Source organism: Camarhynchus parvulus, chromosome 2 (assembly GCF_901933205.1).
Source record: "Camarhynchus parvulus chromosome 2, STF_HiC, whole genome shotgun sequence".
Classification (NCBI taxonomy): domain Eukaryota; kingdom Metazoa; phylum Chordata; class Aves; order Passeriformes; family Thraupidae; genus Camarhynchus; species Camarhynchus parvulus.
Window position 1 is genome coordinate 91,320,341 of NC_044572.1, and position 14,898 is coordinate 91,335,238.

The window sequence follows — 14,898 nt, forward strand, 5'->3', positions numbered from 1 at the left end:
AAGTATGAGGCTTTTATTGCATTCTTGTCGCTTTGCTTGGGAAAAAAAAATCAGTCTGAGAGAGTTATCTTTGGGTAAAATAAAAAGTGTAAGTGATTTGGAGAGGTTGTTGATGGCACTCCTTAGGAGAGCGATTTTGTTAGTCTGTCAAAGAAGATTATGGGATGCCTACTGATGAGGCCCTGCTTAGAGCAGGCATGGCTGTTGTGAATGCTCCTTTGCAGCAGAAGGTGGTTTAAATTTGCTGTTACCTGATTTTGATACAGAATATTGATTGCTTTCCTTCTACCTGTTTTGGTCCATCATACAAGTCACCAGTATCACAATCACTGGAGTAGGATGCTTAGTTTATATGCTTTCCCAAGTTCCTTTCTAATTCTGCTTCTTCTGAGTATTCCACCAGGGCTTATGATTTCTTGCAAGTGTCACAAGAGCAGTAGTTGAACTGGGGAGAATTTATGGTGTATTATGAAAGTAAAAGGTACCTATCAAAGAGAGATTTCATTTGTCATCTGTAATGTGCCCTAGTGGGTAGCCTGAGGGACTTCAAAAGATGTTGACCCATCTCAAGTGAGCTAGCAGAATACTCGTTTGGTCATTCCAGCTTCAAATATACAGCTGAAAGGATTTGTTATTTTTGAGATGGAAGATATTGCAGAAGGGTAAGGAAGACTTAAGGTGATTTGACACACAAAATAAAGATTGGTGTTAGATCCAGAAAATTCAAGCTCTCCCTATTTGTAGCTGTGCAACTCCTACCCATCATGTAACACCAAAGTTAGGAAATGCAGTAGCTTGGATTTGTGCTGCACCCCCCTCTCCTCTAGAAAAAGGGACATTGACTATTTTCAGAAGTTATTTTTACAGGGTTTGAGTTTTGAAACTTTGATTTTCTTTCAGATAACTTTTCAGGCTGTTATAGTCCTCTGTTCAGCATGTGAATTCTTCAGGCGCTGCCTTATATGATGAGGTAGGCATTTAGGATAATTAGCAATATTGTTCGAATCCTACTGGACACGTTTTTTGAGAACCAGTCCTGTAGACTTAAAATCTAAATATTTGTTTAGTCATAGTGTGAATTATGGCCCTGAAAAATTAGAGCAGTGTTATGGTGAGTTAATGGTGACCCTTGTAAATATTGTCCTTCACTAGGAGGGACCTTTTTAGCTACATTTTGGGTGGGAGTCTTTTTCAATGTAGCGAGTCTTGGTGCAATTTTTCAACACTATATTCATTGTACATTTAATTTCGACTTGGTGGCAGTGGAATTGAGATTCTTGGTGATGTAATCTGGTATCTAGCTAGCTGAACTTTGGATAGTGTCTTGTGGTGTTAACCTAGAATGGTAAGAGTCTGAAACTTTCTGGGAAACAAGTCACTGGCTGTGTGGTTGCTCGGAGCTATGGCTTGGGTAATGTGTGTAAACACCATGAGAAAAGCCTGACACCCCAAAAAATGGGCTTTGGCATTCCTTTGAATAGAGGAACACACAGTGCTCTGAAGAAATAGCTGACAGTACAAGAAATATGATAGAGATATGGATCACAAATCCTGCTTTCTTAGAGGATCTTGCTCAGTAGGTGACGTGGGAGACTGTCTTAGAAAACATGAATGTAAATGTCAGGTTTCACATAAAAGTGTGTCTCAAAACAAGAGCTGGTGTCTCTTCCCTGTTGTAAGACAGAGCTTTGCTCAGGAGAAGTACTAGTCAATGCATAGCTGAAGAGAACTGGGCAATTGCAAGATATTTTTGTTGGAGTTGGCAGAATGAATAGTGGAAAAAAGTCTGGGGAGTTTGGAAATGGCTGAATGTCAACAGATAAACATGCAAAATGGGGAGGAGAATCATCTGAATCCAGCAGTCATTGCTGTGATCAAAGTTTCTGTTTTGTAAAAGAGAAGAGGATTTGTGATTTAATGATTAATTCAGCAAAATACAAATACAAGGTTTATTCCTTTTAGGTACCTTCATATCTGAAGAAAATAAAAAGTCATAAAGTTGTAGTTGGGAGACTTTTTTTTAGATAGCTTGCCCTTGTCTGCTTCAAATACCTCTTTTTATCAGAAAATGGGCAGTGGGAATGTCAGGAAATATTTTTAAATTTAATTTAGGATTTACTATAACTAATGCAATCTATGAGTGAGCTCAAACAATATTCCATGTATTTGCATTGTGTATTTCCAATTTTAAAAGGAATATAATTTTGTAGTTGCACTGCTTATGCTAACTCTACCTGTATCAAATGCCAGGGCTTAATGAAGCATTTAAGGTTTACTCTATTTGACTTGTGAATTAATTCAAACAGTTTTTCATGTACTTGCATTTTATTTTTTGTAAAAAGATGGTTTTCAAATACTTACTTGTGTAGGAGTGTCATTTCTCTGTGTTAGTTCAAATATCAGCATTCATGGAATCTCAATGTAATTTGTAAAGATCATGCAGGTACTGACTTATGAAATAATGTTTGAATTCAACTTTGACAATGGGCATTTATTGCCATTAATATTTTTACACAACTTCAGCCCTTGATGAAGACCCACATCCTTAGGTACTGCAATCTCCATCTTGGAGAACCTGCATGACCCCCCGAATGCCCCTTCTTCAATCCTTGCATCCCCTATAGCTGTGGAAATAAATGAGGGAGAAGTCCTTGTTGTGAGACAAAGAAGTGTGGGGTCTGGTGTTCTCTTGCTGTGCAGCTCTGTAACAGGAGGAGCCACTGATCTCAGTGTGTTTCTGTGAAACCTTGACAAAGTGTGCTCCTTGTCCCGTGTCAGACCCTGTCAAGGTTGGATCAACTCATGTACTGTCAGACCAAAGGTCCTTCTGTCAGCAGGGAGAAGGGCAGCAAATGCCTGGCTTGCAGATGTTGTTTGTCTTCTACCAAGCAAATATTAAGTGATTCCTCTCCTGCTATACTTGCCACCTTCTTGTAGGCAGAGTTTAAGGGAAGAAAACATTATTAATGTTCATTAATGTTGAATATATTGACATCCTCCATAGAGAAATTTGTATTAATTTGAAATAAAAGTACTCTTCACTGAGGACATAAAAGGTTTTACCTTAATTTTATCTGTAATTAGTGCATTAAGAGATGCACTTCTGGGATATTTAGGAAACAAGTCAAGGCCTCTTAGTCAAAATTGATAGGCTGAATTCTGTGCTGTTTTATAGTGATGCAAAGCTTTTTAGGAACTGGGCTAAGCTGGTGAAGCTTTGAAGTTTACTTGGGAGACATTAGAGAACATTTTTGTGGAGTAGACCTGGTTCTTACTCTCTTGCTATGCACATTTTGTTTTCAGTTCTCAGACTGATCTAAGCTGTGCAACTTGTACAGAGACTGTTTTCAGTTACTAAAGCTGCAAATAGGATTAGTATTGTTCTAGCAGCAGTTGGTTTTGCTGAGTTCTCCAGGCAGCGTGGAATTCAGACTTCTCTATTCTCTTTAAAAAAGAGTGAGTGTAAGATAGAGAGTAAATCTGCTTTGTGGTAAAAATATAACTGAGAAGAGATGTTTTTGTCAGAGTGGATTTCTTCTCATTCATTCAGTACTGTGCCACATGTGCTCATGGACGCCATTTGCTTGCCTTTCTGCTGTGGGCTAATCCAGGTGACCTGAAGGGTACCCTGTGACTTGTAGGGAGTCCATGAAAAGTAGATATGTGTACAGGCCACACTTACGATGCCTTCCTCTCTTTGTCAACTGAATGAAACTTCTCTGTCTCCAAAGGATAGATCAGTCTGCTGAATTCACCACCTCTGTCTTTCCTTGAGAGAGAAGAGAAGGGGAAGTGTGGTGGGTGTGGTTGACTGGAACGAGTCTCCTCTAATGGTTAAGTAGCTCGGGAAGGTGGGCATATTTGGGGGGCATTTTGTTGAGTTTAGGTCCAGAGATATAAGTAAACTGCATCCCACTCTGTAAAAGAAGATAAATAATTTTCACAGGGTCTGTGAGATTTTATTTTTTTCTAGATTTATTTCCAGGAGAGGAGTGAACAGGAGGGAATAATTAAGCAAAGCAAAATCCAAAGGAAAATGCTTCTGGAAATCTGTCTAACATTACATACTTTGTCTTTATTGTTTGTTTTTATTCTTGCTTTCCTAAGAACCCAAAAGTTACCTCATTTCTTCAGCTCTTCCTCATAAAATTGTCAAATTCTTTGCTGGACTTCAGCCACATCTGAAAGGGGGAAAAGCATTCAAAGCTATGAAATACTTAGAAACTTTGATTAAAGCAGTTGCTGAATATTGGAGGTGCACAAAACAAATTTCTACACCATAGCAAAGGTTGCTGTAAAAACTGAAGGCAGCTGGATCCTGCTCAGTGTGCCATGAATCACTTGCTGGGTATGTGTAAGCTTCCCCATCAATGTGTGGCTGGGAACTAGGTGCAATTCCTATTGCAGTTTGCTGTGTCCCAGTGATTTGGCAAAGTGGAAGAGGGACAAAGGGGCATGTTAAGAACTCTGGTGGGGTGTGGTGAAGAACCACATTTGTACCTTAGTAGTGGTTGAAGGGGCACAGGATGCACATGTGTGGGAAACTTGTATTGCTTCTACTTAGCGTTCTTCTTTGCTGCTCTTTTAATTTTCCTGTAAAGCCTCTTTCTGGTTTTATTCTTTTACATTTGTAAGTCTTGTGAATAAATAAATAACTGAGCTGCTAGATAAAGGTGAAAATAGCTAGTGCTCTTATCCTGGATTAATGCCAATCACACGTTACTTTGTTGTGTGAAGCTCTGTGTGGTCCAAGTCTGGAAGAAGACTGGACTGTATGTACAGATATGAATGAAGACCTGTCTTGGAGGGAGTGATGATACGGGTTGACCAGAGAGGTGTTTGCCTTAATCTGGAAACCTGGAATTTTGTGTTTGTTCAAAATCTGAATATCTCAGAACTGGAACAGCAGTCTTCTGGCCTTTGCAGCCTTCAAAAAATACTTTGCACAGCATTTACATTCTCAAACATTTTAGACATGACAGTTTTATTTCCAGCATTGCAATTGAGATGAAAATCCTAAATTTGAAGAAAAATAGGAGATGATTTATTTTATTAATATTTTCTCAAGTGGGTTAATTAACTGAGATTGGCAAGCTTTGAAGATTCTCATGTTCTTGTTATGCTCTTAAATTTGCCTTCCTAGTTGTTTGTAGGAAGTGTACATGAGTATACATGACCAAGATGAGTCTTTGCTTAATGCAGATTTTGGTAATTTTTGCCTTTATGATAACCAGTACATGGGAGGAATATAGGTGTGAAGGGTTTTGGTGCTTTTGCTTTGGGGGTTTTTGGGGGGTTTGTTTTTGTGGGGTTTTTTTGTTGTTTGGTTGGTTTTTTCGGTTTTTTGTTTTATTTTGTTTTGTCATCTTGTTGCTTAAAGACATAGAACTGCTGGTTCAGAGATTCCACACACAGGCAGACATGTACATGCATAAGAAACCACCTTCAGTATACTTCTGTATTTGTAGAGCTTTGGTTTCATTTTCTTAATTTGTTTTTAGCTGATATAGCTCAGAGGTACAGGATAAGCAAATACCCAACTCTGAAGCTCTTCCGGAATGGCATGATGATGAAGAGGGAATACAGGGGCCAGAGATCTGTGACAGCAATAGCAGATTACATCAGGCAGCAGAAAAGTAACCCTATTCGGGAGGTCCAGGATTTGGAAGAAATTAGTTCTCTTGATGTAAGTGTTTCAATTTTATTCCTTCTCTGGAATTTTTTTCAGTGTTGAACTGTGGAATGTTCAGTACCTTGTGTTTTTTTTTTTTAACTGAGTGAAAAACTGAATCATTTGCAGTATTACAAATTAGTTCAGTGTAGTCACTTTGAGCTGCATTCACTCCACTACTAAGTTATTTATCTTGCTTTTAAAAATTTGAAAAGAATCATGTGTTGTATTTGACAAGATACTTTTAATATTCCTCACCTAAAAAATACTCACAAGGATTCTTCTGAATATTGGAAAGGCAAAAAAGAAATAATTTCTGCATTTACTGACTGTTGAATGAATGGCATCTCTGTATTTAATATCTGTAGGGAGTAATGACAGTTTTTGATAATTTGATGCAAGTTATAATTCAACCTTTGTTTTTACAGCGCAGCAGAAGAAATATTATTGGGTACTTTGAGCAAAAGGACTCTGATAATTACAGAACCTTTGAAAGAGTAGCGAATATTTTGCATGATGATTGTGTGTTCCTCTCTGCCTTTGGGTAAGTTTTGAAATTTCTTGATTTCATGACTTCATTATTGAAATTCTGTTAATGAGGTCTATGTAATTTTGTTAAATAGACTTCTTTATTATTTTCAGTGTGGCATAGCTGAAGAGACTAAACCTTAATGGATAAATACACTAAAGGGATAGAAGGACAAAACTCTTAGCCTTGATGTTTGCTGTGAAATTAAACTCTTATTTTTGGCTTTCTTTTCTTACCATTCTTTGTTACTATAGTTTAAATGTACCTGAGGAGGTTTGGCTGGGGGAATGGTAGACATTGGTGTCCCAAAAACCTGCATTATTAGAGGGAGAGGGTTTCTTTTCATTCTTCCCAATTTTTTTTTCTTTCTTTTATCTCAAGGGAATGTAGTTGCTTACTCATTTCCACTTGGTGTTGGGGAAGCAGACCTTGTACCAAAATACCTAATTTCTTTGCCTGGGCCTTTTTCATGCAAGTTTTATGTCACTCCACAGTGTAATAGCTTAGAAAGAAAATTGCATTGATGTGTAAGTCTAGAAGAAAAATCTACAAGAATTCAGATTTGTCCTTGTACAGATTTACAGTGATATTTCAAAATATTCAGTGGAAGAAGAATAGTTTGGGAGCGATTCACTGTTTAAGTAGCATATTAAAATCTAGATTCATTCTGCAGTGTTTAATGTGCCAGCACTGCCCAATTTGAAGTGATTGGGCATTGATGTGATTGTAGTGGTTTCCAGTCTATCCACAGTTGCAAAATCAGGAATTTGCATGGTTTATGCCAGATTTTAAGCTGCACAGAGTTGCCTCAGGAGTTTTTTTTAAATTGGATGTAGTGGAGAATAGCAGAGAAACTGAGAGGATGTATTAAGGTAGAAAATGTTTCATCTGTTTGGACAAAACCTGTTGTCAGTCCCTGCTGCCTCTTCCAATATATCTATCTCTAAAAATAGTTTGTGGGTGGGGATGAGTGTTTGCAAAGTGCCGGGTTGCATGTGGCTTTCCTTTCCTTCAGTCCCCAGTCAGATACTGCTACAACTGTGTAAGCAGCCCTGGCCATGGCTTGTAAATCTGTGGTCTGTAGGTCTGTCAGTCTTATCCCCAGTGAGTGCCATTATCTCAAGTGTTTTCTGATGGCTGCATCCGTCCTTGTTCTCAGCACAGCCACTCTGAGTTGCTATTAGAATTTTAAAATTTTTTTTGCCCCTCATTCAACTTCTCAATCTTTTCAGAAATAACTTTAAAAAAATTATTAGTAAGGTAGTACTACTTTCAACATTCACTCTCCTGTTTTTTGAATCTGTTCATGTTTGGTTTGCTGTTTGTCAATTGCCTATAATGAGAAGCAGTTTCCCACCACTCAGTGCTCGCACTTGGTTGGTGGGCACTGTTCTTGAAGTAGATACTATGGGGGGTTTATTTTTATTTTTTCTCCAGATATAAGCAATAAGCAGACATAGTGGAATGGATCACAGTTTGATTATTGATAACCTGCCTGTGTAAATACAGATTGCACAGCAGGTTTATCATTATTCTTATCTCCAGACACCCATTCCCTTTCTAGCCTGGAGCTGTTAGTGTTTTAAAGTGCAGCCTTCCCAACAGCAACCTTGGGAGCTAAATGTTTTCATCTCTCAGTAGCTGAGGCTCTTCAACTTCCTAAAAATTGTATGTGAAAAGACCCCCAAGGGAGATGCTGGCTACAGATCAGTGTTTTTTATTCAGATTATGTATAGCAAAATTCTTCATGGGGAGCTGGCATTGATCAGTTGAACTCTTCTGACTGAGCATCCTAACAGCCCCTGGAAAGGACTTTGGTTTTGCTATGGACACAGTTCAACAGCTACATGGTTAGGGGAGGTTACATGAGTGGTCATGTTCAAATTTCTCTTAAGCTAAAATAAAACAATCAGTTTGACAGGAGGAACATAGTTGCTTGACTAACTTCTGTCAAGGCAGAACTGTCCCTTTATGCCAAAATTATTCTGTCTTTAGGTAGTTGTAATAGCTTATTTAAAAACTCTGTTAATAGTATTTAGTTGCAGATGATGTTGATGCTTAAAACTGTTCTTAAATTAACTGGTTCTTATAGTTCTGTTAAGATCTGAAGTGACCACAGAACAAGATTATTGAAAGAAGACTTGTAAGCAGGAGGAGATAGATGAAGAATCTAATTAAGAGATTGTTAGAGGTAGATTTTAGAAATAGAGAGGAATGAATCTGTAATGGTTGTGAACATGGAAGAGAATGTTGAACAGGGGAAAAAAAAGGCAAAAAATACTTTTATCTTAAAAGGCTATGATGAACTTTAAGTAATTCATGGCAGAAAGTGATAAATCTCAGAACTGTTTTAATTTTACATTAGCAAGTAAATATGGCAGGGGAGGGTGGGGGGGGTTGTGTTTTCCAGAGATTCACCTTGTACATTACTGCTTCAAAAAAAAAGACAAAATGCAAACTGAAGTGTTTCCATTTTAGTAGTTGTTTTAAAAAGGTGTATCTTCAGGCATTTGGGATTTTCACATGATGTCCCCACTTTATTTGAGTTATCTGAAAAAAAAATCAGTCAGAGCTGCAGCTGCTGGAGTGGAAGAACACAGAAGAGGACATTCTGGGTTCTACCACAGGGTTGCCCTAGAGCATGTATTTCATTATAGATTATCATCAGCTTAGCAAGCAGTGATTGTGCAGGTGGCTTCCATGGCTTCACTTTCTTATTCCATGAAGGCTTATTTGGGATGCAAGTGGTTTACCTCAGTCATGATTGTCACTAGGAAGGCTCATTTCACATTATGGGGAGAGTCATGTTGGGAATACAAAAATGCATTTTGAAATACACAGCTCTAAACTGATGCAAATACTGGTGGTGTAACATAACTGATGCCAGGCACCTTTTATATGTGATAAGAAAAGATAATTGGATCAAAAGAAATCAATAAAACTAGGTACTTTGAGTTAAGCCTTATGATGTCTGTAGTTTTCTCAGCACTCTAAATTGTTCAGACCCCCTGGAAGATGTAGCTCATCTTGCAGTGAGGTAAATTCAGATAATTTGACTTCTCTTACTTTTCTCTCTCCTTCATTGGATTCACAGCTGTTCCAACTTACTTGAATAAGAGATGATAATTCTGGGGTACAAACTAGCAGCTTTCAAGGCACTTTGCTGTGATTTGGGGTAAAATATTCTAAAGGCACGAGAGGAACTTACCAAGGTGAGGTAGTAAGCTGAATACCGAGGAGGAATTGTATGTCTTAGAGGTACACACTTGCTGCATCATCAGTGGCCAGAAACTGCATGGTGTGTCTTCTCTCTAGATGTGATCTGAGGGTAAAATGGACACTGGGGACTCACTTGCCCTCTGTTTTCTCATTGCTTGTGCCTATAGAACACCTCAAAGCCCTTCTCTGTCAGGGTAGAAGAGATGTAAATTCTTAGTGTAAACAGTGGAATAGGAAGAGTAAATGCAAACAAGAGTCCACCATCCTCTCCGCTTCCTCAAGATTTTTCTTCAGTTCTTTGATGGTCTTTACCCAAAATTGTCATGGCATTAATCACTTGTCACTTTGTTGCCTTTAGTCCAGACTTCTGATCTTAGGGATGCATCTTGCTGTCTCCCTTAGTGCCCTCTTATCCAGGCAAGTTTCTATGGAGTCACTTTACAGTTTACTTTAAAAATTAAGGATTTTAATTCTCAAATTGTGAAGAGGTTAAAAAAAAGAAGTAAGGAAAGGATAAAAAATTAAAATATGAATTTTGGTATCTCAGTTATTTTATTTGTCTGTACCAAGACATGCTTACTGGTTGGTTTGTTGTAGGGCTATTTCAAAAGCAGAGAGATTTAGCGGAGACAATGTAATCTACAAGCCACCAGGGGTAAGTGTAACTATGTATTTTATTTTGATTGTTGTGATTATATGTGAATACAAACACATGGAGAGTGTATTCAGATCATTCAGTATGTTACTGCATCTCAGATCTTAGTTTTATTCCATCACTAAATAGTGTGAGGAATAGGATCATAGGAATTAGTGTTTCTGAGTCAGTGAAAAAGATCAGTCTCACATGTTAACAGTTAATGCACAGAACCTAAACCTATAGTTTGAAATATCCATGTCAAAAAATTTAATCTTTCTTTTTTTTTTAATGCAGTCAACACATGTGTGTTCTGTAGAACTTTAAAATCTGTGAAGCTGGTACGCTTCATTGTTTTTCAAAGCAAGTGATAATTACTGTGTATTTCTATGACTATTACTTAATTGACTTGTATGCCTTAGTCCACAAGGGTTAAGAGCTCTTCTGTTAATTAAAAAAAAAAGAAAAATAATTAATAAAATGAACTGTGGGTTAACTAACTCTCATAAACTTAGTTTTACTGGAAGAAAAATTCAGTACGGAAGAAAATCTGCAAGAATTGCTTTATAGAGACATACTATCTAAAACTCTGCTTCTTTCTCAAATTTATTGTATGAAAAGAGCTGCTTACAAAAGAGGAAATAGATGCAAATAGACCTGAGGGGGAAGGAAGTTTCAAAGCATTTTTATTTTTTTCCAGCAACAGAATTTATGAAGTTACCTAATTTATATGGCATTTCTGAATTAAGGTGTGCTTAATTATGGCCGCAGCTTGCGAAGTCATGCTTCACTTCACGTTAACCAAAATTGTAATTAAATTACAGGATGCTAGCACTGAATTACAAGTTAAACCTACTAGCAAATAAAGGAAAATTATTATTTATTCATATCTCTTTGGCAAAGCAAATGTAAAATACCAGTTTCAAGTCCTGTAGGACATTAGGAAGGGGTTTTGATGAGTCTGTGTAACTATGAGCATTCACTGAAGAAGCTCACTATCTGCATTTAGTTTAGGTCTGGAGATATTATTTCTCAGCCTAGCAGAAAGCAGAAATCTAAGTAGCCCTTACTTCAAGCATCCCTAATTTGGAAACTAAATATCTCCCATTATTTATAAATTGTCTTGTAAAATGGAATTGACTGCATAAATTATATTTAATATTTGTTTTCCAGTTGTACTTTTATCACATATTTAATAGAAATCTTGCATGCACAAGGTTGAATATTGGTGTAAGATTTGTTTTAAATATTTGTATGAATATTGTAATTTTATGTTGAGTAGGTAGTCTTTGTAGGCAGCAATGTCATTTTTACTGTTTCTCATCCTACTGTATTTTTCTTTTCAACAGGAAAATGCTCCAGATATGGTGTATTTAGGCTCACTAACCAATTTTGATTTGATTTATGCATGGACACAAGATAAATGTGTACCACTAGTTCGAGAAATCACATTTGAAAATGGAGAGGTAAGACTCTTTCTACTATTATACATTTGGGGTTTCTTTCTTGAAACCAAAATGTCTCTTTCAAGGTCCCTATTCCACATCAAAGAACTTTGTATATTTTGGTTTAGACAGAAAATGGCTGTCAGATAATGTCTTTTCATTCTTTAGGATCGTTTTGTTTGCTCTTGAAATTCACTTGAGGCAGATCTGTAGTATTTTCATACACTACCAAAGTAAGAAGCTATAATTACAGAACTATTAAGGTTGGGAAAGACTTCTAAGATCATTGAGTCCAGCAGTTAACCCAGCACCACTGTGCTCAACACTAAACCTTGTCCCCAGGTGCCACATCCACATGGTTTTTTGAGCACTTCCAGGAATGGTGATTCTACCACTTTCCTGAGCAGGCTGTTCCAGTGCTTCACAACCTTTTCCATGGAGAAGTTTTCCCCAATATCCAATCTAAATCTATCCTGGTGCAACCCGAGGTCATTTCCTCTTCTTCTGTCGCTTATTACCTGGGAGAAGAGGCCAGCCCCCACCTGGCTACAGCCTCCTTTCAGGCAGGTGTAGAGGGCAGCAGGGTCTCCCCTGAGCCTCCTTTTCTCCAGGCTAAACACCCCCAGCTCTCTCCCATTGATGTTAATGTGAGTGGTAGAAAAATATTACTGTATTAACCCCTTCCAAAGCATTATCTGATAAATAAGCACATTAAATTGTGGCTGACCATGGAATCTTCTGGGAATGGTAATGAAAACCATGTGGGGTTTTTATTTTCAATCTGTGTAAAAACACTGGGTAGCTTAATCTTTTTAGTTTCATGTGTTGTTTCCCATACTTTTCTTGTTTTGGCTGCAATTTGTCAGGTAGAATTTGGGAGTTTGTTTTTAAACATATTTTCTTCTCATTATTATTATTTCTTTCAAGACTTTTTTGTTTTCTTTTGTAACTTCTTCTTCTTTTGTCCATATCCAACTCCATATTTTATTTTGTTCTTTGTAAAATAAATAACGTGAAAAAAAGCCCTTAGAAAATTATTAAGTTTGTAATGTGGGAATCCATAAAGTTAAAGAGTTTTAAGTTTGTAAGAAAAAAGACAAAAATCTCAAAAGGAGTATTTTTACATAGGTACAGAATCTGTTAGAAAATCTGCCAAGGTTTGTCCCAAATTATGTACATTGTCCATACTGGATGAGAAACCAGAGAATCAGTCACGATTCATTCATAGTTTGCACACTTAATTCTTTTTATCCTGAATCTGCTGTTCTGGGCACATGCAGCACTTCAGGTTTCCCACTGTCATCCCAGGCAGAGGGATGGACAGGGTGATTTTACTTAGGCCATGTTGATTGACTGTTTTCTAGTCAATCCTGCCAACTTTCATAGGAAAGTTCTGATAGTTAACAAATCTGAATTCTTCATTTGCAACTCAATATGTAAAAGATGCCACATTTTAACATCTTTAGAAGTGTGTGGTAGATACTCAGTGTACTTTTTCCATGATGAAACAGGATTCTGAACCTTGGAAGCCAAGGTTCATCAGTGTTAGCTTGTACCACATTCTGTTGTGGTTTCTCTGGCTGTTCCCGTAACCCTTGATTCCCATTTGCTTAGGCAGATAGTTACAATTGCAATGTGACATTTTGCCTGGCAAAGTTTGTTTAAAAATTTCAGTGTTGCTGGTACCCAAACAAATTTAAACATGCCAAAATTGAGATATTTCTGCATGCCGAGATTGTACAGTTATTTAAATGGGCTCTTATTGTGCATACTGCACAATATTACACGATAAAAATATGAAGTGCTGCGACTGTTAAACTGTATTGGTGGCACTGGAATACACTTTAAACACACAGTAATTGAGCTCTGAAGCAGGTTCTTCTGCTTGAGGACTGCCCATTTGAGACAGTTCCTGTGCTTGACTGGCAAAGGCTGTTGGGATCAGGATATCATTCAGAAGAAATCCCTGTTTAACCTGGAATCAGGCTGTGTAGTTCTGTGTTAAATGGCTGCAGTGAACCTGTGTCATCCAACGGTGGTGCTGAGCTGTGAGGTTTGGAACCAGTAAGAAGCTTCTTAAAGGCACACAAAGGTGATGTGGGAAGCTGAGATCTAATGGAAAGTCTTCTGATTTTCTTAGTGCCAAACAACACAGTAGCTTTTGAGAGAGCTTCCACTTGTCCTGCCTGGTCAGTGAGACATGATATGAAAGCTGGAATAGCACAGAAACAAAGGGAGGTATCTTATAGAAGGGCTAAAATTAGCAAGGTTCACGCCAGCTGTTCTTAAAGCCTGTTTGGAGATGAATTGATCTTGTGAATGTAACTTGCTGAGGTTGTCATTTTAGGTGCTTGCAAGCAACAGAAGACCATAGAGCCAGATACCAAGCTGTTTAGGAGTTCTCCCTCTGGAAATGTACTTGCTGAAGTGAGGGAAATGGAGTCATAATTATAGTGGTACAAAACAAACTTTTTCCCATCCTGTAGTAGGAGAGGAGGCTGATACCCAGCTGAATATGTGTGTGTAAAAATGAGACCCAGCTGAATGTGTGTGTAAAAATGAGAATGAACAAATATGATTAGTTGTTGTTTTGGGGATTGGATTTCAAGAACGCTGAAGTTATGGGGATCTCTGCAGTCTTCTGTTTCAAAGACTATGCTTCAACTTACCTGATGGACTTGGCTGAAGGGAGAGCAAGAGCCATTTCATGTACCCTGTGTAACTGGTTGCCTAGCGATAGGGGAAATCTTTCCTTCAACTTCCTGCAAATTGAAGATATCTGAAGAAACCCATCTATTTGGTAGCAGAATAAGCCACTACTATCTTTCCCAAAAAGCACAGTTTTTATGCTAATGTAGGCTAGAATCAAAGCAATAGCAGCACTTGCTTGTTATACAATGCAGTTGTGCAAATGAAAGATAGACAACTGTAGGCATTTCTTAGATGATAAATGATTATTTCTTCAATCAGGCTGTAGTGAGTTGAGATGACAAAAATCACTTTTGGAGCAAGCGTTTGTGTTTTGTTTGAGTAAAAGAAAAATCCTGAATAAATTATTCAGGGCAATCCTGTCTGTGGGCAGAGGTCTTTAAAAGGCATTGGGCTGCAAGAACGGATTCATACAAGGAACTAAAATTTGCCTGTCCAGCAAAGGATGACCAGTCAGGACACAGTTACTGGCAGGAGAGCAGCACTTGATCATAACTGCTCTGGCTGTGTCATTAGCTTTTACTTTTCTCTTTTTTAGTGAGGAGGGAATAGAGTTATTCAAAGACACTTCTTGTGTTATGCTAAGAAACCACCAATTTACTATGTGAATAAGCTAGAACTGGGTTCTAGAGTACACCCTCAGCCTTCTGTAGCATTTAACAACCATGGTGCTCAGGCCTTATTGTGGTTT

The 14,898-nt window shown here is 37.8% G+C and overlaps 1 protein-coding gene across 1 annotated transcript in view; it reads left to right on the top strand.

The window, feature by feature from the left end:
- Positions 1-14,898, top strand: part of ERP44 (endoplasmic reticulum protein 44) — a 47,651-nt gene that overhangs the window by 26,042 nt on the left and 6,711 nt on the right. Inside the window, exons 5-8 of the mRNA XM_030971091.1 lie at positions 5,502-5,686; positions 6,100-6,215; positions 10,017-10,074; positions 11,403-11,519. Of these exons, the coding sequence (XP_030826951.1) occupies positions 5,502-5,686; positions 6,100-6,215; positions 10,017-10,074; positions 11,403-11,519 (476 nt within the window). The remainder of the gene's footprint in view (positions 1-5,501; positions 5,687-6,099; positions 6,216-10,016; positions 10,075-11,402; positions 11,520-14,898) is intronic.